A 24793-nucleotide genomic window follows, 5' to 3' on the forward strand; every position below is an offset into this window, starting at 1 on the left:
AGAAATCTGGCCAGAATCGATCGGGGCCTGTCTCCCTCAGCAAATCTGTGAGCTGGGACTCTGTGAGCTCGCTCGATTTCCAGCTTGTGGCCTGTTATGTCGGGCAGACTCGGGAGAAGATCGTCTAGGAATTCCATCATATCTCTGCCCTCCTCATGCTCAGGAATTCCAACAATTCGAATGTTATTCCTGTGGCTTCTATTCCCAAGATCTTCAAGCTTTTCAAGATGTTCCAAGTCAACTTTGGTCGCGGACAGATTAGCGGTTAATTCCCTCTCCGAAGATTCCAGACAATCGATTCGTCTCTCAACATCAGTCATACTTGTAACTAACTCAGAGAATTTTATTTTCATTGCCGTAACGATCAACGTATTACAGCGAAATCCTCCAAGTCAGCAAGAACCTTCGTCAACATCACCGACATGTTGGACAACCGACGCTGGATCACCTCTCCTGCCGCGCCATCCAAATCGAGTCACCGGTCTATAGGCCTGTCGGGGCTTTCATCCTGAACACGTAAGTGTCTTTTAATGTCTCCAGAGCCCGAGGATTTTGACTTCTTTGCCATGTTTTGCCTCAAAGAGCAAATGTGTAACTGGGTGTATCAAATTTCACCAGATTATAACATGAAAATAATTAAAAATTTAGCAAAGTGCGCAGATCTCGTCGCTCACACGTCTGCTTCTTGCATGGTGTCCATCTGTTATGCTCTTTTATGCAGCACTTTATGTGACAAAATATAACTCCAATGTTATGTTGAAAATGAATTGTTATATTTTCATTTGAGTAAAATTTTAATGAATTAATTTATTTAAACACCATTTTGATGATAAAATTGAAATAAACTGTTGATATGGAGTTTAGAAAAAAAAAAAAAAGGTATCGGACTGTATTGGCGAGTACCAAAAATGAAGTATCGGTACTCGAACTCGTTCTCAAAAAATTTTTATCGGGACATCCCTAATTAAAGGAATAGTTCACTCCAAAAATGAAAATTCTGTTATACTTTACTCTTTACTCAAGAGTTCGGTGTATCACAAAAGGAGAAATTGAAGTGTTCTCACTGCTTCTGTACAACTAAAGCATACAGATAGATAGCAGCTGTCAAGCTCAAAAAAGAAAAAAAGCACCATAATACAACTCAGACATGCACTATATTTTTTTCAAGCTTTATGTGAGGAATAAACCAACATTTAAGTCGGCATTCTCTGAAAAATCTAGGCCTGCACAATAGCTCTCAAATATAATTTGCGCTTCTGCATATTCGAACTTGGTATTTTGGTTACTAGTTACAGTAGATAATCTGCAATAATTTTTTGTTTTAAGGTGTTCATTTTCATGTACATGGTTATGTGTAAGGATTGTTATATTGTTTAAAGTGTTTTCACTTTTATGGCAATAAAACAGTGAATTCCTACAAGCTAAACCAACAACAACAAAACCCCTTTCATGTTTTAACAACTTTAACACCTTGTTGTCAAAAATAGACAGATAATTGAATGGTTGATTGACTGGTTATCCTTTAATTTTCAACTATGACCTCATTATTTTCCTAGCAAATGACCTGAGACCTTCATTCTCAATGTTAAAGCAATTTTTTGGTAGCTAAATTTAGGCTGGCCTAGAGTCAGGTCTCCATGAGTCACCATAAAGCATTCACTGACTAGGGATATTAGAATACCAAAAATCTAACATAATCTGCCCTTCCTGTGCCTCTGTGTGCATGTGTGTGTGTGTTGTGTGTGTGCCTGACTGTGGTGACTCACTCGGGCAGCAGATAGAATCAAGAGGGAACAATATATATGGCAGAACAAATGGTCAGATGGAAAAGGCTTGGATCAAAGAGCTATATTTCCTGTTTCCTGCCTCTTTTTTTGCTGTAGTGGTGTGCACCCTCCTCCACACCACTACAGCACTTTGATTCTTCTCATATCCTCAATGATAAACCAAATCTCATCTCACAGTGAGGAAGAGGCACACCGCTGGGCCTCAGGCAGCTGGAGACTAGTTTAAACATAGATCCATGTTTCCTCTGGCCTCAGTGGACCTCCGCCTCTGCTTTTACTTCAGACATCAAGTATCAGTTTTTAATGCAACTCAACAATGACATCAATAAAGCACTGAGGAATATAATTAGTCTCAGAGCAGCAGAACTAGATGTGGTGTGACATGTTTTCTTTTGCTCTGAACCTTCTGGTTTCCTCACCAGGTTTCTTCTGAAGCTGTTTTGTATATCCTTGCTCTTAGGCTACACATTTTAAAATTAATCTTTTGTCCTTCTGACAATTCTCTTTTTCTGTCCACCTGTTTGTTTTCCCCAAGTTTATAATGTCATTCTTTAGATGTCCCACATACCATTATGATTGATATATGGATAGTTGACATATATCCGTGGTCTTTTTTATTTATTTATTTTTTTATTTTTTTATCAATGTCAAGATTTTAGGTTAATATTTATAATGGAAAGAAACTGGTACTTTTATTCACCAAAGTGGCATTCAACTGATCACAATGTATAGTCTTCTTTAACTACTTAAAAGAGTTCTCATCAAAAACCCCTCCATGTGCAGCAATGACAGCTTTGCAGATCATTAGCATTCCAGCAGTCAGATTATCCAGATACTCAGGTGACATTTCACCCCACGCTTCCTGTAGCACTTGCCATAGATGTGGCTGTCTTGTCGGGCACTTCTCATGCACCTTACATTCTAGCTGATCCCACAAAAGCTCAATGGGGTTAAGATCCATAACACTCTTTTCCAATTATCTGTTGTCCAATGTCTGTGTTTTTCTGTTTCAAAAGTGGCATTTTCTTTGCAATTCTTCCCATAAGGCCTGCACCCCTGAGTCTTCTCTTTACTGTTGTACATGAAACTGGTGTTGAGCAGGTAGAATTCAATGAAGCTGTCAGCTGAGGACATGTGAGGCGTTTATTTCTCAAACTAGGGACTCTGATGTACTTATCCTCTTGTTTAGTTGTACATCTGTCCTTCCACATCTCTTTCTGTCCTTGTTAGAGCCAGTTGTCCTTTGTCTTTGAAGACTGTAGTGTACACCTTTGTATGAAATCTTCAGTTTTTTGGCAGTTTCAAGCATTGTATAGCCTTCATTCCTCAAAACAATGATTGACTGACGAGTTTCTAGAGAAAGCTGTTTCTTTTTTGTTGCCATTTTTGACCTAATATTGACCTTAAGACATGCCAGTCTATTGCATACTGTGGCAATTTAAAAACAAACACAAGGACAATGTTAAGCTTCATTTAACGAACCAAATAGCTTTCAACTGTGTTTGATATAATGACAAGTGATTTTCTAGTACCAAATTAGCAATTTAGCATGATTACTCAAGGATAAGGTGTTGGAGTGATGGCTGCTGGAAATGAGGCCTGTCTAGATTTGATAAAAAATTACTTTTTTCAAATAGTGATGGTGATGTTTTTTACATCAGTAATGTGCTGACTATACTTTGTGATCAGTTGAATGCCACTTTGGCGAATTAAAGTACCAATTTCCTTCCGAAACAGCAAAATATGTACATTATTCCAAACTTTTGGCCACCAGTGTATATACATATATTACATGTTTCACTGTAATAAATACTGTAGTTTAGACCTGTAAAAATATAAAAATCCAGAAGTTTTTTTTGTATTTTTTTGGGGGGTTTTTTCAGAAACAGAGACAAATATATTTGATTACTTCTTGTAGGCTTTTTGGTCTGAAAACGTCCACTTTAATCTTCTAACCAGTGAAACACTTCTGTGCAGTTTGTCCAGTCAAACAAGTTGCAGTTTGTCAAACAATGGTGTTTGTTAGTCTAAAGTTACTTTTCATGTAATTTGAAAACCGTGTCATCAGAGCAGTTCTGTTTACACTCAACTGCTCTTCTGACATATTTTGATTTTCCCATGACCTGTCAGATTCCCTGAGAAAGGGATATTCCTACACTAGAAATATGGTAAGGCCTTCCTGGATTGTCTCTTTTACACCCAACAGTGAATACCTTTGCAAATTTAGGCCACTGCATGTAAATTTTAATGATGTGAGGTGTTAACTTCTTATGTTGAAATATCTGCTACTTTTAAAACATTGTTCTGTTTACTTAAACAGCCGGTCATAACATTGGCTCAGCCAATGACGTAAATCTGGGCAGGAATATATTTTTTCTGGACACCAATGGCAGATGGAGGCATGTTTTGGAGAGAAGTTTGGAAACAGTAATTAATTTTGTGTTTCCATTTAGTGGAACATCTTAAAGGGATAGTTCACCCAAAAATGAAAAGTCTCTCATGATTTACTCATCCTCCTGGCATCCCAGATGTGTATGACTTTCTTTCTTCTGCAGAACATAAATTAAGATTTTTAAAAGAATATCTCAGCTCTGTAGGTCCTCACAATGCAAGTGAATGGGTGCCAACATTTTGAATCTCCAAAATCCACATAAAGGGAGCATAAAAGTAACCCATAAGTGGTTAAATCCATGTCTTCAGAAGCAATATGATAGGTAAGGCTAAGAAACAAATCAATATTTAAGTAATTTTTTTATCATAAATTCTCCTCCCTGCCCAGTAGGAGGTGATATGCATGAAGAATGTGAATCACCAAAAACAGAAGGAGAATGTGGTAGTGGAGATTGACTGAGCAGGGAGGAGAATTTATAGTAAAAAAGGACTTAAATATTGATCTGTTTCACACACAAACCTATTATATCACTTCTGAAGATATGAATTTAACCACCACAGTCATCTGGAGTACTTTTATGCTGCCTTTTGGAGCTTCAAAATGTTGGCACCCATTCACTTACATTGTATGGACCTACAGAGCTGAGAAATTCTTCTAAAAGCCTTTGTGTTCAGCAGATGAAAGAAAGTTATACACATCTGGATTGGTTTGGGGGTGAGTAAATGTTGAGAGAATTTTCATTTTTTGGTGAACTCTTCCTTTAATGCAGCACTGCAAATCGAGAGGGCTAAAGCAAAGTGCAAAGACTATCTAATATATGCAACTACTGTAGCATTCATTGGTAAGAAAGAACATGAAAAAGATGCAGAGTTTTAAAAAGGGGGGTAAAGTGTTTTAAGAGGATTCTCAGTTTCAGTCAGTACACATTCAGTTTGATGTTATGCTAGATATTTCTTGATTCATTCTGTATTTTGCTCTCACTGTCTCTCAGTCAGCGTTCAGATAATCAGCTCTGCTATCAAGACGCAGCTTTCTGGAACATACTGAAAAAGGATTACCGTTCCTCTCCCACTCTCACTACTTTTCCAGGCTCAATTTGTTCACAGTTAACAAGTGAGAGTACTCACTGGATAATCTCATTACCCCAGACGTCAGAGCTATTAAATTGTCTCGTGTCTCTCTTTTTTTTTTTTTTTTTTTTGCTGCTGTTCTGAGGTGAAGGAGGCTATGTGAATCATTCCTGACATCAGAGGCATATACTGGTTCATGCAACAGCAGGGTTAGGAAGTTAATTGCAAAAGGCCTTTTTGAACCTTTTTTCCTCCATGGCATCCTTACCTTACTTGTTTGTTCACTATCATTACAGTGCTGGAATCCTCAGATTGAAATTAAATTGAAAACATCATCTACCTTTGTGAGTTTTATGAGGAAGTTTGCTTAATCTATTTATTTCTGATCAGAGGTCACTCCATCTGCAATGTGCATAGATTTTATAGACCCTATAAATGTTTTGACGAGAAATGTTTTCTTTTCTGAGTTGGCGTTACACCTACTGGAACAGAAAGTTGGGGAAGGACGTATCTAAGGACTTTTTTGAAGTACCTAAATGCCTTTAGTTGTCTCAACCTGAAAAACCACATAAAACCATTTTTTCCTCAAACAGTTAAAGATGGGAAAGGGATAAAGTAAATAAAAGAATTGTGAAGAGGATAGGCTTTTTACCATTGGCGACTTAAACATTTTTCTAGGGTACCTTACCCCAGCAAAGAGCACCACCCTTTTTGTAGGTTTACTTTTAGCTCAAGGCAGCGTTCTTCTATTTTTCTTTTTTCTTTCTTTTTTCTTAATAAAGAATTACAAACAATGATTTGCTGCTTGTCGAAGGCAGGCGGTATTTTTCATTTATGTGCGTACAAGAAGACTCGTCAATATTTCTGCTCTGTTTTCTCGGATGAGAAAGATGGTTCATTTTTAAATATGTAATTATGTATATCTGCTAAAAGATTGATGGCCACATAGATAGCCTTAAAGGTAACAGACATAGACTAAAAGCCACAAATCTTCAAATCTGGTTTTAAAGAATCTTTCAAATAAAAATACAAATCTTAACCAACTGTGAAATACACTGTTGGTTAGCTTTCAGTTGGGCTTGTCATAGTTTTCTCTAAGTAGGTTATATTGTACCTACTCATGAAATGAGACCACAGTACTAGCAGGACATCATAAATAACAGCATGTGAAAGTGACTTCTTATTCCAAGAAGTGTTTATCCTGCCTGATTCATCTTCTCTTGCATTTTTCTCTCTCCAGCATCCCGGCTCTATGCTTGTCGCAATCGATTTTGGAGATAAACAGCCCTCAAAGTCTCATAGCATGCTGCCAAAACTCCTGATTGATGACATAAAATTGCCATCTATATTTATCCATGAATGAGCTCATTTTGTGACAGTGGTTTTTTGATGCCCCTGTGTCAAATGACAGGATGTAAAACAGACACTAACTAAGATTAATGCCTCCTGCTGACCAATGCGAAGATTTCTGTCATGTAATTTTGGATCATATAGGAACTCACCAGATTGTAGAAATATTCATGAGACGAAGGTTGTAATTATGATGAGTTCACTTGGTGCCAAAATGTATTGATGGTGTTTTTAGATACTGAACAGATTGCTCATTGTCTCTAAAAGACGATGGAGACTTTTCCATCTCTTTCCTCTCTGTGAGGTCATTGGCCTGATGGTTGAAGTGGCTTTTCCATGTCTTCTCATGGGCTGGTCTCTATTTGATAAGCAGCCATTTTGAGGTGTGTCTACCATTTAACACAACTTAAATTGCGGGAACCTTTTTTTGCGATCAAGAGGTCATGCATCCACTGAAATTGAGTTTATACTCAGCAAGGGGATGCAGATGGAATCGCAACAGTACCAGTCAAAAGTTTGGACATACTCATTTGTAGTATTACTATTTTTTCAAACGACGCTGTGTCTTGGCCTAGATAACATCATTTACGCATGTACATATGCATTCAAGAGATTTGGTGAGGGGCCAAACAGCCAGAGCTGTATGAGGGACATTAAACATCAGGGGCCTCTAGATTTGACTTTCCAGATATTCCCTCTCCCTTAGTTAAACTCAGTTTAAGTGAATGCATGATCTACCCTTGTTAGTCTTGCTGTGTCTTAGAAAGTTATAACATTTTGTTGCTAAACATGGCTTTCCATTTCATAGAGCCTCTTCCCACTGTGCTGTTATTGCATACAAAATACTGATAGCAAAACTTTCATTACCTCTCCAATGACAGATGTAACGAGTAATCTGTTGGTGGAAATTTTTTCTTGAGGGACATGAGGACAGTTGACATGACTATAACAGCTGGCACTGCATGGTTTATGAATATGTGCAGTCTCTACAAGCCAATTTACATTTATGACACTTTAACAGAAACTTTCCTATTAAAGCGACAAATGCAAAAGTGCACAAACCACGTTAATGGCAAATACTATGAAAGCCAATACTACTGATAGAGATCATATATATTTTGTGTGAGAGAGAGGAAGGTGGTATTGGCACACTTTAATTTAGCTACTCCACAGACAGTTACTGTATTTTTAGATACAATTGGAGCCCAGCCACATTTTCATTAGGGTCCTCACTCTATTCTTATTACTCTGCTGTCAAGTCTCAAGAGGCAAAATTTGGCTGCATCCAAACATTATTCTACAAGCTTAATGTTTATAGTATTAATCTTGATTATTTTCCAATATCTGATACTTTCCAAATCAAATTACATTTAAAGCTGCTTTTTTTTTTTATTCAGACTTTGTTTTGTAAACTTTGAATTGTCAGAAATTCAGTTTGTATCATGTAAAGTTAACTGTCGATGTCACATTTGCCTAAATGCACAGTCAGCAGTTCCTTATACTGTGCTGTTCAGCAATGCTGACAGTAAAATTATGGGCCCCAGTGTCCCTTGCGAATTCATTTTGGTGCTAGCCTCAAATTTAGAGTTCATTTTGATAGATTACTTCACTACAACAGTGACCTAGGGCTTCATGCATAAAACTTTTCATAATTTCATACTTTGAACAAATGAAAACAATTTCGTATAAGATGTGACCATAATTGGAACCTAAAATGCCTTTTAAATATTCATGATCTTATGTGCATATAAATATAGCCACATTTCTTATTGAATTAATTTGCAAACACTGTAGAGAAACCAAGAGGTGAGACCAAAAGGAAAGCTAAGGGACTGTGAGAAGCTCCACGCCGCATATGTCACAGGTAGGATAAAGCACAGGTATTACACACAGAACGTGTCGATTCTTACACGCAAGCTCAAGTCAACTCCTGATGAGATTCAAGATGGATGAGTTATAACTTTAATAATGTTTTTTTTTTTTTTTTTTTTTTTTGATGGAATAAAAAAATCGTTATTGAGTGTTAACAAATGAAATTATTTACATTTACATTTACATTTATGCATTTGGCAGATGCTTTTATCCAAAGCGACTTACATTGCCCTTATTACAGGGACAGTCCCCCTGGAGCAACCTGGAGTTAAGTGCCTTGCTCAAGGACACAATGGTGGTGGCTGTGGGGATTGTGGGGAAAATTATTGCAATGGTAAAATTAATATTTTAAAATTCTCTGTTGGATAGCAGATAGATGTAGCAGTTGAAGTAAAAGTTACAGATAGATAAGTCAATTTTCAGACATTTTCATAATCGATCATCGTGGAAATTAACAATCGATTAATCGTTAAAGTTAATATTGCAAAACTCACATGGAGTAATACAAATAATATGTGCATGTATCCTATTGTTTAAATATAATTTATATTAATACACTTAAGGAATGCAAGTACTGGCATTTTTCTCTTAAAATATTCTTAGTTCAGTGTATTTTAATACATTTAGGCTGTGTTTCGTTCGAATTTCGGAATTGTTTAATTACTGTTAATGAAATATTGTTAGTAGTAACATCTATCTTAAGATACATAAGATATATAATTTGTAAACATATTTGAGTTCATTAAAACTTCACGTTGTGGATATTTCGGATCTTTGGACTTTTTATTAGAAATTAAGTCAAATCATAACCACCTGCGTAAACACAGTACATAACATAGGCTACGACTTCTCTGGTGATAGTGTGATGTCAGCTGAATATACAATACCTTCGTGCTTTCCCGGCGATCGCTGACATAATTGTAGTTTGGGATGAAACAAGGAGATCTACAGTGCTTGTTTTCATGTTGTACTTTAACACACTATCATGATGTGTGCAGAAAAAATTTAAGTGCAGTTATAGAGAAACGCTCCAACATTTTTTACATTGAGCCGCTTCATCACTCTGATCTGTGCGTCGGCTTTCTTCTTCTGTGAACAGGATAATGACATGCAGAGCGCAAGTGCCCTGTAGCGGTGGGTGACTGTATAGACAGCTTTATCAATGCCTGCTGTCATGATTACTGCGCATTTGTCCTGAAATTACTTAATCGACGATTGATAAGCTTAATCGATCAAACTATTAAGGACAAGTAATCGATTTTCCATTAATCATTAACCTAGTTACATAGTAACTATTTATTTAGTTAGCTAACTTTTAGGTTAGCTAACTAAATAGTTAATCAAACAGCTAGGCTATTAAATGTTTGTGTCTATCCAAAAGCCATTTTTGGTTAGAATTTAATGGAAAACTACTGTATGTGGGTGGCGTGTAAATATTTTTAGCAGGCTCCGAATTCGTAGCTGGGCACTGTCAATGGACGCCAATGGACAGTGGTGGTGGTGTGCTTACATTCGTGAAAAAACAATGGTTTCGAAATTTAGGACGCTGTACGTCGTCCGCCTGCCGTGTGTGTGTGTGTAGACTGCCTTGAGGTCGAGGATTACTGTCTGCACTCCCATTGGTAGTCACCACAATTACATGAGGTTTCACAACCAAATTTTGAAATGCTATGCCATTATTTGTATTTTGTAGTTTTATTGTATTTTAGTTTATTATATTGTATAATACATTTATTGCAAGAAGGAACCTTGATCACATGCTGGCAGTATGTGTGTTCGTCTGTTAACGCATGCAAAAGGGGCTGGTTATTATTCCACTTCATGTCGTGGTAGCATTACTATCACGGGGTGTGCATTATTTTTCATTAATTCAACGGCCAGTTGGAAATTATTCCTTATGTCCCCTGAACTCTCTTCAGGGGACCAGTTAGACAATTTTTCCCATGTAAGACTAAGTTCCCCCTTATCCCTCCCTCTCTCTCTGACACAAGACACTGTTACACTGCTGGCATTTTTCCCAACCATACAGTACTAGAGACAGCTAGACAGTTCATAGCCATGTACACAGGCGAAATACAAAATGTTGAAGCCTAACCCATGAGGAGACAGGTAAACAAAGAACTGCTGCTACTTTACAACACTGCATGCCATGAGAACAATTATTATTGATTATAAGTGGAGACGGGGTCATGGTCACCACAGCGAAAATGCATTTCACTTAAATAGTAGGGGTCTCATAAGTAGCCTACACTTTTAGCCTACTTGTAAACAAGCTGTGCTGAAGTGTTTTTCAAAAGGAGAGGTTGTCTGTCTGTTTTAGAGGGTGTTAGTGTGAAGTTCATACTCAGGTTTTGGTTAAATTTTAATTTGGATTGATTTATTATTATGTGTTTCTGAGAAATGTGAGTTTAAGTTTAACAAAGAAGCTTTCTCTGTGTTGGGTAGCTTTACTGAGTAATATTGCTCAGTTAATTACAAGAGGAATTTAGCAACAAAGAGTATCTGCAATAAACAGAGTCAGAGCTGCTTTAAAGACGAGTGATTCACTGACATGTATATACAAGTGCTGTCGATCGATTACATTTTTAAATCAAATTAATTACATGATATGCAGATTAATCTATTCCATTTTGCAATTGAATTTGTAAATCTGTCTGAGATATTTTATTAGAAGTGCTTTTCTAGGGATGCGTCATGAAAACTGAAGACAGGTGGTACTTTTAAATGGATAGTTCACCCACAAATTTAACATTTTCTCATCATTTACTCACCCTTATGCCATCCTAGATGTGTTTGACTTTCTTTCCTCTGCAGAACACAAATTAAGATTTTTAGAAGAATGTCTCTGCTCTGTAGGTCCATACAGTGCAAGTGAATGGTGACCAAAATGTTAAGCTCCAAAAAGCACATACAGGCAGCATAAAAGTTATCCAGACGACTCCAGTGGTTTAATCCATGTTGTCAGAAGCGATATGATAGGTATTGGTGAGAAACAGATTAATATTTAAAGGAATAGTTCACCCAAAAATGAAAATTCTCTCATCATTTACTCATCCTTATGCCATCCTAGATGTGTATGACTTTCTTTCATCTGCTGAACTCAAATGAAGATTTTAAAAGTATATCTCTGCTCTGTAGGTCCATACAATGCAAGTGAAGTCAGCATAAAAGTAATCCATATGTCTCCAGTGGTTAAATCAATATCTTCAGGAGCGACATGATGGGTGTGGGTGAGAAACAGATAACTTTCACATTCTTCTTCTTGTGTTTTTGGTGATTCACATTCTTCATGAATATCGCCCCCTACTGGGCAGGGAGAAGAATTTCAAGCAAAAAGGACTTAAATATTGATCTTTTTCCTCACCCACACCTATCATATCACTTCTGAAAATACGTATTAAAACACTGTCGTATGGAATACGTTTATGATGCCTTTATGTGCTTTTTGGAGCGTCAGAATGTTGGCACCCATTCACTTGCATTGTATGGACCTACAGAGTTGAAATATTCTTCTAAAAATCATAATTTGTGTTCTGCAAAAGAAAGAAAGCCATACACATCTGGGATGGCATGAGGGCGAATAAATGATGAGAGAATCTTAAATTTTGGGTGAACTATCCTTTTAAGTCCTTTTTTTGTTATCAATTCTCCTCTCTTCCCAGTAGGTGGCGATATGCACAAAGAATGCGACTCACCAAAAACAAAGGAGTGCTTAGGAGAACTGTTAGAAAGTGGAGATTTATGGTAAAAACCCATGGCATTCGATTTATGGTAACCCCTGGCATTGTCTGGTCAGTAATTTCCTTAGTCTTCTAAAAATGTAAGGTGAAATACTTACAAAATCAATAAATCTTTGTGTAGGCTATAATGTTATAAACTGAGACATAAAATGGCTTTTAACTTTCATGAGACAGGTTTTGGCAGCTCTAAATGGCAGTGCGTTGCATGCTGATCCTCTGGCAGTGTGTGTGGGATTATTAAACTGATTGTTTAGTGATTAATTGTTCTCATTGTAATCAGGGGACTAACATTAAATGTCAGAAGCTACAATTTGTATCTTGGATTTCTGTCAATTTCATTTCTCTCGCTCTCTCTCAATCTGTGTGATGTTAATGGGAATGACCTTGGCCCAGTGAGAGAGCACTTAAACAGAATGCTTTTCAACCTCCGCTGCTTCTGGTGTTTAAACAGCTCATCCAAACAGCTTTAAATAGACACCACTTTTGGCTTTTACACACCCATTGAACAAATAAATGTTTTAGGCTATTCATCTTGTTGCTTCAAAACATGCCAGCTGTCTTGTGCCAGTCAATTCACTTTAGGCTAGCCTGATCAGTTGAGGGATTGCTGCTTTCAAACACTTAGTCTCTAGAAACAATTATGCAGTCATCTGACACACACCACTTAGCTGGATGTAGTTTTACATCCTCATATGGACAAATGCATTTTTATTTAAAGGTGCCCTTCCACTTGCACTCTTTTGCCATTTGTTGATGCCAAGTTTGCTTAAGGATCTAATCAGCAGAAGGCTGCTTGACATAACTTCCAATCACCAGGACATTGATTTAGAGAGTCGTCTTGTCACAATTTTTAAAGAAACATCAGGCTTGGCTGTGACGTATTAAAAGAACAAGCAAACAGAGACGAGTGACTCAGGGAAATCAGACCAAATGCGAAATGTGAGGAATTAAATATTGCCTGACTAAATGCGTAGCCAGACTATGGTCCGGTCCACTTTGCTGCTTATTCTGGCTGAGAACACACTTAAGCCCACTTATACTGGAAGAGTTCTGAACGACATGTAAAGTGATCAACCACAGTTTGTTTTGTTTTTATGTTCCATTTAGGGGCAGGTTTATCTAAAACAGATTATATCACAATAATAGATCGACATGGAAGAAAAAAAAATTCATTATTGAAAACACCGCAGCACAATATCAGAACAAAATGTTTATAGATTTAGTGAGTAACAATAAGAATTTCTGTCTGCGCATAAGACATAAGTGGAGATTATTTCACAGATATAACTTAAAAGCAAAGCGGAATATATGGTTTGGCTCATGGATATCTACAAGTTTACTTGCTTCTACTAAGTGCCTCATACAAAACTCTTATGTTTTACTGCGAATAGTAAAATGTTTTGCCAATCTGGCAACTTTTGCAAATCCAGGAATTAGTTCTTCTTTAAAAGCGCTTATTGTATCAGCATGGCTACTTCTAGGTTGACTGATGAAAAAAAAAAAATCAGATTGGAACTGGCGATTTCAGACATATAAAAAACTGTGCAGACAGACACAAAAATGTGTTCTGTGTGAACAGCCCCTTATGAAATCAACATAACTGCATTACATCTGTGCTAATATGGGGGCCTGGGTAGCTCAGCAAGTAAAGATGCTGACTACCACACCTGGTGTCACAAGTTCTAATCCAGGGCATGCTGAGTGACTCCAGTCAGGCTTCCTAAGCAACCAATTGGCCCAGTTGCTAGGGTGGGTAGAGCCACGTTAGGTTAACCTCCTCGTGGACGCCATAATGTGGTTCTCGCTCTTTGTGGGGCGTGTGGTGAGTTGTGCGTGGATGCCGCGGAGAATGGCATGAAACCTCCACACTCGCTAGGTCTCCATGGTAACGTGCTCAAGTCACATGATAAAATGTGCGGATTGACGTTTGAGACGTGGAGGCAACTGAGACTTGTCCTCCGCCACCTGGATAGAGAGATAGAGTCACTACGCCACCATGAGGATTTAGAGCGCATTGGGAATTGGGCATTCCAAATTGGGGAGAAAAACATTTTTGTTTGCAATATGCATCAGACAGTCAGTGAACAGACTGTGGATGCCCCGTCTGATTATGTTTCAAAAGGGTGTTTCGTTCCTTTACACCAGTGAGACGTGGCAAATGTTTCTACATGATCACATTAGACTGAGCAAGTTTGGTAATATAGAGGGCTGTGGGGTTCCTGTCAAGGGTGTATGCCATGTTTGTGCACACACATCCCTCACTTACCATAGACTGACAGGCAGAAATGTGAGGGAAGTGCTTCATCACAAAGGATCTTATAGCTTACCATACAGATGCAGCCTATGTGGCATCTCTACCTTGTGAATTATGGTCTTTACTCTATAAATATATATAGGAGCGACTGGAAAGGAAACAGTACACTCTGACCTCACCTCTACCTCTCGCTGCCTCAGAGGAAGTGTAAATGCATGTTGAGTTGACATGTTTTTATTGTTGATGCACACCAGTGTGTTCTGCTGTTGAAATGATGTCACATGGAGTTTTGTGTTCATTGCCACAGTCGCCTTCAGCTTGCTCACTGGGTTTCTAAATACAATTATTATTGAATTACTTATTTTTAAACACATTTCACAATCATATTTTATCAAACTACAAAATGATGACATTATAGATATTATAGTTTAATATTCTGTTAATGCAAGATTTTCTGTAAAGCTGCTTTGAAACGATGTGTGTTGTGAAAGGCACTATACAAATAAAAATGACTTGACTTGACTTAAAGAATTCCTGCTCATATAGGGAGTGAGTTCAAGGCTTGGAGGTCATTTTCTATCACACTTTAGAACAGCTTCTCATATTACATCTGATTTTGTTTGTTAATTCTTTTTATGAGCTTAACAGGGTTCACACTGTCATGGAAAACCTGGAAATACCAGGAAATAAAATAAATGAATAGTAAAAAGCATGGGAACTCTGGCGTATCTTGATGAATGTACGAGCTTTCTTGTGGCACTTGATGGCTTGTCTGCCTCACATTCTGGATATGACTGTGTATTTCTCTTTACAAGTAAAGTGAAAGCAGTATTCCGGTTTAACATCAGTTGCTTCATCTCTCAGGGATCATTGTTGGACCATTGAGCTTTCTGGGATCAGCTTGATTACTATCATCTCCAAGGCTGAATTTTTTTCTACGTTTTTCATTACAGCTAGATGGACTTGCCAACGGTGCAGAATAGTGCTGCATAGGAATTGTTATTGTTGTTCTCTTGTTCCATAGAAGTCTTTTCTAACAACATTCAAGGGGAGAACCAAAACAGCATGTCCATATGCATCTCGACATTGTGATGTACTGTATGTGCAACCAGAATTAAAAGGTGCTTTTCATCAGCTAATCCTCAGACATAGACTGGATTTTACCTCTAATTATATATGCAAGCACAGATAATACGTTTCTTCTGTTTTTCTTAGACAACAATGTCAAAAAACACATGAATGCATGGGCTGATAGCAAGATCTGATGATGCTTCTATTCAAATGACCAGCATAAATCTGCTGCGCAGACTTATCCCCCTAAAATGTTCCTCAGAGGACAAGCTTGATGTTAATGCAGAGTTTCTTAAAATAGGCATGTTGGAAATGCACTGTCCAGCTGACATATTGCCAAACCTTAGACTTAGGCTATACAGAGTAAGATTCTCCTGTGAATTAAAAGGAATGATTCAATTAAAAAAATTAATAAGCAAAAAATCATGACTTTCCAAGCACTTTTGGACATGCACAAAAGTAGAAATTTTTGAAGAAGTAGAAATCAGCTCTGGCCATACAACAACAAGTCCTAGTGGCAAAAAGGACCATAAAAATAGTTCCTTTATGTCAGTGGTTCTCAATTATATTTAGCCACACTCCCCTTTAAAACAAGAAAACAAGCATACAAGAGTTTTGTGTGAGGAACAGACCGAAATTCAAGTGTTAATTCACCTCTTCGCCCATTGAATCTATCTGACACGCACACGAGAATGCTTTTGTTTACATAAGCGCAGCACAGTGAGCGCACCTGACGCCACAAAAACGCCTCATGGCATCAAGCATGCGCTGCGGTGCCTGGCAAAAGTGTTAGTATAAACAAAGCTTAAGGAGAAAAGGCAGTGGAAATGAAATTGCACACAATGGTTTTTGTGTGTATTGTCACAATTATTTTTGAATGTGTGAAAGTGAACGAGATTTGAGAACAGGGCAGCCTTCCGCACCCCCTTACAATACACGCCCCACATTTTAAGAACCACTACTATACGACATATGACTAGTCTTCTGAAGTCATGCAATAGGTTTGTGTGAGGAACAGACCAAAATTTTAGATGTTATTCACAGACAATGTTGCCCTCCCCTTAAGCTTGTGTCTAGCCCCCGTTCATGTCCAGAATTTAAAAATGGTGTGTCATGTTTAGTTACTACACACAGAATAATCAATGTCGATTTGGTGTCAGTAGGGATGGGACGATATATTGAATTTTGATATATCACAAACCAAGAAATGATTAACTATTTAGAGGCAGAACTCGATATTTTGAAATTTGAAACATTGTTTTCTGTCCATAAATCATAAATGAAATGAAAAGCATCATCATTTCTCTATTGCATGATTTTATCCCGACTGTACTTTTTTCTGCACTGTTTACAGGGTTCACACAAGGTCCTTGAAGTACTTAAAGTGCTTGAATTTAGCTCTTAAAAATGTAAGTACTGGAATACCTGGAAAATCGCCTTGTTTTGTGCCGCTTGCTTGCAGAAAGTGGAATAATCAGTGTCACCATGGAAACACTCAGCATTCCCATGGTGACGCTGATTCCGTGAGCCGAGCGACACCTGATACACATGAGAAGAAACGTAAACACAGGGGGAACAAACCCGTGACAATTATTTAAACTTTGAAGATTTATATTGTGTATTAAAGATCTTTATTTTGATGAGAAATTATAATGTGCATTTTGTGCAAACATATAAAAAAAAAACACATTTCTGCCATACTTTGTCAGTTTAAGTGTTTTCATATCGTATCGAGATAATATCGAATCGTAAACCTCAAATCGTATATTGAACTGAATTGTGAGATAACCATATCGTCCCATCCCTAGGTGTCAGTGTGTTTCGTTTTTGTTTAATCCTCACACAAAGCTATCATATGGTTTTAGAAGACTTGGAATACAGCAGACAAGTTACTATAAGCTGTTATTATATGGTAAGAGCTGCATAACAAATCTTCTTTTGAGTTCCATGGTATAAAGGTTTGGAAGAACAACATGAGTAATTAATTACAGAATTTTCTTTTTAGGGTGAACTTTCCCTTTCATATTCTGTATGATATTAAGACAAATATCTGTTTGCATTAACAGACAATTTTTTTAATTATTGGCTTCTATCTTTTGATTGACTTTAAGCACATCTAATATATTCCAACACATTCCACACATGTGTGGGACAATCAAAGGCACTGCTTGTGATAGACATTCAGTTGCTGATGTGCTTTTGTTTGTTTGTACCGGTGGCTGTAGGGAAGCATAATAATCATCATGCTAATGTGATTCTGCTTTGTTTTTATCCTGTCTGCAGCCATAACCAGAGGACGACAACATTCAAACATCCAGTGACAGGCCAGATCTCCTCTGAGAACACTGAATTCAGACTTCTGGACCAGTAAGTATCTTCTTTCTACATTGCTTGAAGTTTGACCTCTAGGTCATTTCTGGTTCAGTTCTATTTACGTCCTGTCTTAGTTCAGTAGCCCAGTTCTTGTGTATAATCTTGAATAACTGAGAGATTTTATGAAGGGGCCTCACACACTTTTCAAACCATAAACAATCTAAACCATTTGATCTCACACTAAATGTCAATTAGGGTTTTTATTAAGGTTGAGTGAGTTGCATGTGGGAACAAACTAATTACAGCATCATTTGGTCTCTGTGTTTAGAGATCAGGGTACATTTTTCCAATTTTACCTGATGGGGTTTTGAAAGAGTTACATTAGCAAGTATAAATACAAAAGCCACTAATACATTTTTATATAATAGCCACTGGCACATTGACAATTGTGGCATTGTGTTAATATGTATATATTATACACAGTATATTAGGGATGTCCCGATACCGATACTGGTATCGATATCAGGATATGATACCTCGCTCATGTTCTGGTACTCGTAAAAATGCTCCTATACCAAAAACCGATACCATCTGACGTACGAATGTCATTACGTAAACATTAAGCCCACAAATTAAAATCACGTTATGTCCTAGTGAGATTATTTAACTGCAAAAGCTGCAATTTAATGAGATAAATATATAGTATGCATGTAATTCAAATGTGAATGCTTGTGAATGTGTGGAGACAGTGTTGTGCTGAAGCCGCCTGCTCATACCTTTTAAGGCTCCTCCAAGGCTCATGCAGGAAAAACACCGCCATGAGCATCGTGCACTCTTTTTGTAGCAGATGACAGTAAACAGCGTGCAAATTCACGTTTTAGCGCGAGGCACATAAAGAGTATACATACTTTTTAATTCAAAGTATTCATACTAATTAAATAGCAGCCTTTTGTGGTTTAATAATCACTTTGGGTCACATAGCGACCGGCTTTTCCAGAGTGGGAATCTGCCATCATAACATCAGAACTCCTTGGTCAAACAACCCAGAAACACTTCAAAATAAAAGCTCCATCAAGATTAAAGGTAAATTTATAGGAAAAAAGATATCGAAAAAGATATGACAGAAAGATAGCACTACTGTAAAGTTATGTAATATTCACTATACTACTACTACTACTACTACTACTACTAATACTACTGCTACTACTAATAATAATAAATCAGAAGTAATTGTGTTATACTTAAGCAGTATCTAACAGCTGTGATGTTCTGTTATGCAGCACTTTATTTAACAAAATATTACTCCAGTGTTGTATTTTGGATTGTGCTGTGGAGTTCTGAATATAAGCACTTAAATTGAAAAAAAAAAAATACAATATTATGTTGAAAATTAATATTTGAATTTGATTAAAGTTTTAATGAATTCATTTAAACACCATTTTGATGATAAAATTGAAATAAACTGGTGATACAGAGTTTAGAAAAATAACAAGGTATTGGACTCAGTATCGGCGAGTACCAAAAATTAAGTATCGGTACTCGTTCTCAAAAAATTGGTATCGGGACATCCCTACAGTATATAATAGGATTATGTAATATTTTGCTATTTCAGTGAATAAACATTAACCATATACAGTATTGCAGTGTATACTGTAATATGAACCTACTATATAATTAGTGTTTCACGATAAAAAAAATCTTTTTTTTTAATATTGCAAAGGAACTTTTCACAAGTCAGGGTTATGGTAACAGAATAATTTTAATGCATTAAAAGTTTATGGCGATGCAGAAGGCAAAGAAAGAATAGCCTAAGCACACTATTGTCTTCTGCTTAGTGTCATATGTGTAAGACGAGGAAGATTCTTTGTGAAGTAGAGAACCTGTAACTAAAGTTCACAAGCTTGCCAAAATTAGTCGATCAAGGCAAGACAGCCACCACAGTTACAGAAAAAGTTCTGATGCCGTCATATAGCTTCAAGAGGGAAAAGTGCTCTGTTAAAGTGCTTTGACAGAGTGCTTGTTCTGTTTAATATGCTTAAAAGATGTTTTCCCCAGTTCCTAAATCAAATTGTTATAATACTGTTATATCCTTAGTTGTAAATGTTATAAATTCAAAGTCATGTGAGTATTTTCATTCTGCAAAACAAGCGAGTCGCCATTACTTTTATTTTGTTGTTACTTCATTTGACAATTGCACGTGCATGACAACCAAATGGAGCACCGCAGAGAAAGATGTAATTGAGAAGGACTGAGTCTTGATATTACTAATAGCTTTATGACCTCATACAGTACATTTGAGAGTGCTGGCACTGAGTTATCCATATGTTGGGAGTTGAGGTAGAGCTCAGAGAAGAGTACAGCTGGCTTTAGTGTTGTATGTCTCCATTGGTATTTGTTAGTACCCTCACTCTTAACAGCTCCCCTCTTAGTCATATCAAGTTCTAACTTATATTACAGCTGTTTTCTCAAACATGTGAGCAAAACAGAGCACATGGATTATTATGCTGTGTTCAGGAATGGTTTGGACCTTATATACAGTAAATACATTTAGAAAAGTATGACATTATGCTCTCAGACTTCATTCACTGACATGTATATGAGATGTTCACTGTTGTTGTCATTTAAAAAATGGGACTGAATAAAGACAAATCCACCTACTGAGAATTTATTTTACGTTAGATGATACATGATGTTGAAGTTGCATTGATTGAGCTTTTCATAACACAGCAGCCCATCAAAACAAGAGAAATTAAAGGAATATTCCAGGTTCAGTACAAGTTAAACTCAATCAACATCCGTCAAAATACGTCCCGAAAGCTCTAAATAAAAATAATTATTGTAGGTTTACCATACCGGGGTAAGACAAGGACAGGGTTTTGAACATGGATTTTTTATGTACTCAATTAACTTTTGTTAATTGAATCCCAAAAAATCTATAGTGCAGCTTTAAAGAACACATGAAATGACTTGATGAGTACAGTTTTCTTTCCTTTGTTGATGTATTTACTACGAATGTGCGGGACATAATGAAGGACTTGCCCTTTTTTATTTAAATAGCCAATAGACTTTATTTTATGTCACAGACATGAACCATGGTTTGTTTCTTGTTAGTTGCTTGCTAGACAGAGGGACATTCTCATTCTACAGAGTATTTGATTGGACAAAAATCTATGAAGTGCAAGATGAGTCATCAGTAATTTTGGTCTGTTTTCACGGAAGATAATGAGTAAATCTTAAACGTGTATATCTGCTGAAATTTAATTTTATCAACTTTTAGGAGTTTAATAGCATATAGATGGCTTCCAAAAAAAAAGAAAAAAAGAAAATTGCTGTTAGCTTCAAAGCTAAGCTAGCTTCAAAGCTTCAAAGCAAATACACAGGACTAAAAACCACATTTTTTAATTCATTGGGTCTTTAAGTGGTATTCCTAATCTAAGAAAACCCAAACTTTCGCGCTGTTTCTTTTTATGACGTTGCAGAAAAATATATCGGGTAATGTGAGGGAAATCTATGATAACATAATACACAATACAAAAGCCCCACATCCTTGAGCACTCTCATATTGCACCTTGCTGTCCCTTTCTCTGGCATTAGAACAGCATTTCAACAGCTGCCCACCAGTCCTATTTAACCTACCTCTCTCTAAAAGCAGCTCATATTAATGTGTATATCACAAAGGCTGGGCCTCTCTTAGCATCTAGCAGTGAGTGAGAGGCCACATTATACTGCCACAGCCTAATGGATGCATCTCATTAACAGCCGTGGGGGTGAATGAGGCTATATGAGAACTGCAGGCAGTGTGTCATTGGCTCTTAATGGTGTAGCAGCCCTGGCATCTGCTGGAAAGAGCTAATATGTGCTGTAGTGTGCTGTAGCGCTCATATAATAACCAAACTGTTGTACATTACTTAGAGTATGTTGACAGCTGGTGCTGGAAGAAATATTTAAAGCTGAAGTGCGTAATTTCTGCGGCACTAGCGTCGCCGAACAGAATTGCAAAATTATTGTTTTCAGTGGTTTTCTGAACACATCTGGTTGATCAAAGAGTTAGACCCACAACTACGTGACACTGTTGGTTGCTTTGTCGATCTGATCAGGCTGCTCAAATAAACAGAGCATTGTTTTGAAAGTGCCAGAGTGTTCACTCTTTTGGGGGAAATCAACCAACCAAAGGCTTACTTGAAGTTGTCTCTGGGTCATTCTATAATGGACTTTTGACATTTGTCAGGGAGAAAAAAAAAGTTTAAGTTTTCCCCAAAACACAAAGATGATCTTACATAGCACCATTAAAATTCAAAATATATATAAATATAATAAATATTTGGTATTAACCAAACTCAGGATAACCAGGTTTCAGATATAAAAAACAATATATATAAAAAAAATAGAGATGTTAATTGCTTAATTGGTCAGCTATGTTACAGACAAATTAAGTTATTTTTTTACTTTGGGAAAATAATCTATCCTGGTTGGATAGATTATGTGACCACTTACCATAATCAACAATTACAGTCATTAACACTTTAAGGAAAAAATATGTTTTCTGTTGTCCACTATGTTACCTTTACTGCATAACATAATTGACTGGTAACATAATTAACATTTTTACTATTTTGGGCTATACTCTACTTGGAGGCCTACTACTACAGAGCACATGGTATCTTTGTAAATACATTTTCAAAATATTACATAAATTTAAAAAAAAATTTTATCTGATAATACTTGAGCAACAGTGTTGACAATCAGTTAAACCACTCTTGACACAGGCTTGGATTTTTTATAAATATTTTGATAAAAGAGAGAACATACCTTCAAGTCCTCCATCCATTTGTTTCTTGAGTAAAAGACATCACGCTGTGCAAATCATGTGATATTTGGACAAAACGTTCCTTTTTGAGGGGGGATTTTCCCATGGGTAACTTAGTTGACAATCATTTCTTGGACACAAAATTAGGTAATCGTGTGGTTTATCTACTTACAAATTGCAAGCTTTCCTGTAACACTACAAATTCCACAGTGAACTCACACAGTTTGTTTGAATGCAGTCAGGGCATATCCAATCTGGATAGATATTTGCCTATACTGTAGGCTAACTTTCACCATTAATATTGTCATTCCTCACCTCAAATGAGAAAAAAGAGATTTGCACTATATACTAAACTTTAAAACCGATGCTTTTAGAGATATTGATCTTCCATGACCTTCATATGGTGCTGCAACATACTGCAACACTGCACTGATATTTTTGTTTCATATCTTTACAAAGAGCTGTTGAATGAGAGGTGCAAGAGAGGTTGAACTGCCCACATCCTACAGATTCTTCATATGAAAATTGGTGTAAGCATCTCAGCTTGTTCCTTTAAATAAACAGTCTGTTTCTCATTGTTTTTTTAATGTTGGCTGTTTGTATGTCTCGCCATCTGCTACAAGATTCCAAGTGTGAACGTCTTGCTGTGAACTATTTCCCTGCTGACTCTACCTCTTAAATGAGGAGAATCTGCTGAAACTTTTGGATGAACACTTATTTGTCTTGCATTTCTATGTTAAATAAACCTTATTAAATAAAAATGTAAGTTTTATTGCTTTTAGTTTATGTCTGTTACCTCTAAGGCGATCTTAATGTTTGCATACTCCTAAATTTGGTCAAATAAACTTTTAACACATATATACGCATTTAAAATTTGCAGTCTTTCTCTTCCAGTAAAACAGACCAAAAATGTTGATGACTCATCTTGCACTATCCAAATTGTTGTACAATAAAATGCTCTCTAGAATGAGAATGTCCCTTCCCACTAATACCACCTGCCTCTAGCAATAGCAAGTTGCAATTCATGGTTCAAATTATGGCTGTTATGCAAATAAAATGCTATTGGCTATAAAAATGAAGATCTTGAACCTCCTATTTCAATAAGAAATGCATCAACATAGGAGAGAAAAACTTTTCATTGGGTCTTTTGGGGGGGTCAAAAGCCAATGTGCTTTTAAGTCCTTGTGGTTGCATAGTGATTCACCTCAGTCCAGGTGGTGGAGGACAAATCCTAGTTGCCTCCGCATCTGAGACCATCAACCCGCGCATCTTATCACGTGCGTGTTGCCATGGAGACATAAACATGTGGAGGCTTCACGCCATCCACCGCAGCATCCATGCTCAACTCACCATGCGCCCAACCAAGATCTAACCACATTATAGCAACCGCGAGGAGGTTACCCCATGTGACTCTACCCTCCCTAGCAACTGGGCCAATTTGGTTGCTTAGGAGACCTGGCTGGAGTCACTCAGCACACCCTGGGATTCGAACTAGCGAGCTAGCGAACTCCAGGGGTGGTAGCCAGCATCTTTTACCACTGAGCTACCCAAGCCCCCTCATTGGTATTGTTTAGAACTTGTAAGGACAGGTTTATGAGGCAGAAAAGAAGATAATTTATTTACAACACAACAGGAAAGATGTCTTTTTTCTTATGATCTGACAGACTTCAAAGTGCACAATGTCAGAGTGTAGTGACAGCCAGCAGTACATGCAGAGCCCAACCTTTATTATTGTGTAGGCCATAGATTGTGTTTACCAAAAGTCACAGTCCTTGAAGCCTTTGTGTTTTATGCCAGCTGAAATTGTGAGATGAGACATGTGATCTGTAGAAGCTCAGCAGAGGCTTCAACTGCATGAATTGTTTTTAGTTGGCAGCATTTTTGCATTAAAGAGATTTACATCACTGACAATGATTAAGGAACTGCAGTAAAGTGAGTCAGCTCTGATGATTTTTAGAATGATGCTTATAGAGGATCATTCATTTCGGTTCCTCACTTACTGAAGAAGAGTTAGGCCAAGTATTCTACTATTCTGCTATAATATAATGAAGTATTTGTAATTTATATTAAATGTATGGCTATTTTCAATTGCCATCAATTTTTTAGTCAATAAATTAATAAGTTTAGTCATCTACCA

General features: G+C 37.0%; 1 protein-coding gene across 1 annotated transcript in view; it reads left to right on the forward strand.

The window, feature by feature from the left end:
* LOC127416799 (pleckstrin homology domain-containing family A member 7-like) overlaps positions 1–24793 on the forward strand; it is a 133222-nt gene that overhangs the window by 48958 nt on the left and 59471 nt on the right. The window contains exon 4 of the mRNA XM_051656347.1: positions 17820–17903. Within this exon, the coding sequence (XP_051512307.1) occupies positions 17820–17903 (84 nt within the window). The remainder of the gene's footprint in view (positions 1–17819; positions 17904–24793) is intronic.

The sequence above is a fragment of the Myxocyprinus asiaticus genome, chromosome 26 (assembly GCF_019703515.2).
Source record: "Myxocyprinus asiaticus isolate MX2 ecotype Aquarium Trade chromosome 26, UBuf_Myxa_2, whole genome shotgun sequence".
NCBI classification, from domain to species: domain Eukaryota; kingdom Metazoa; phylum Chordata; class Actinopteri; order Cypriniformes; family Catostomidae; genus Myxocyprinus; species Myxocyprinus asiaticus.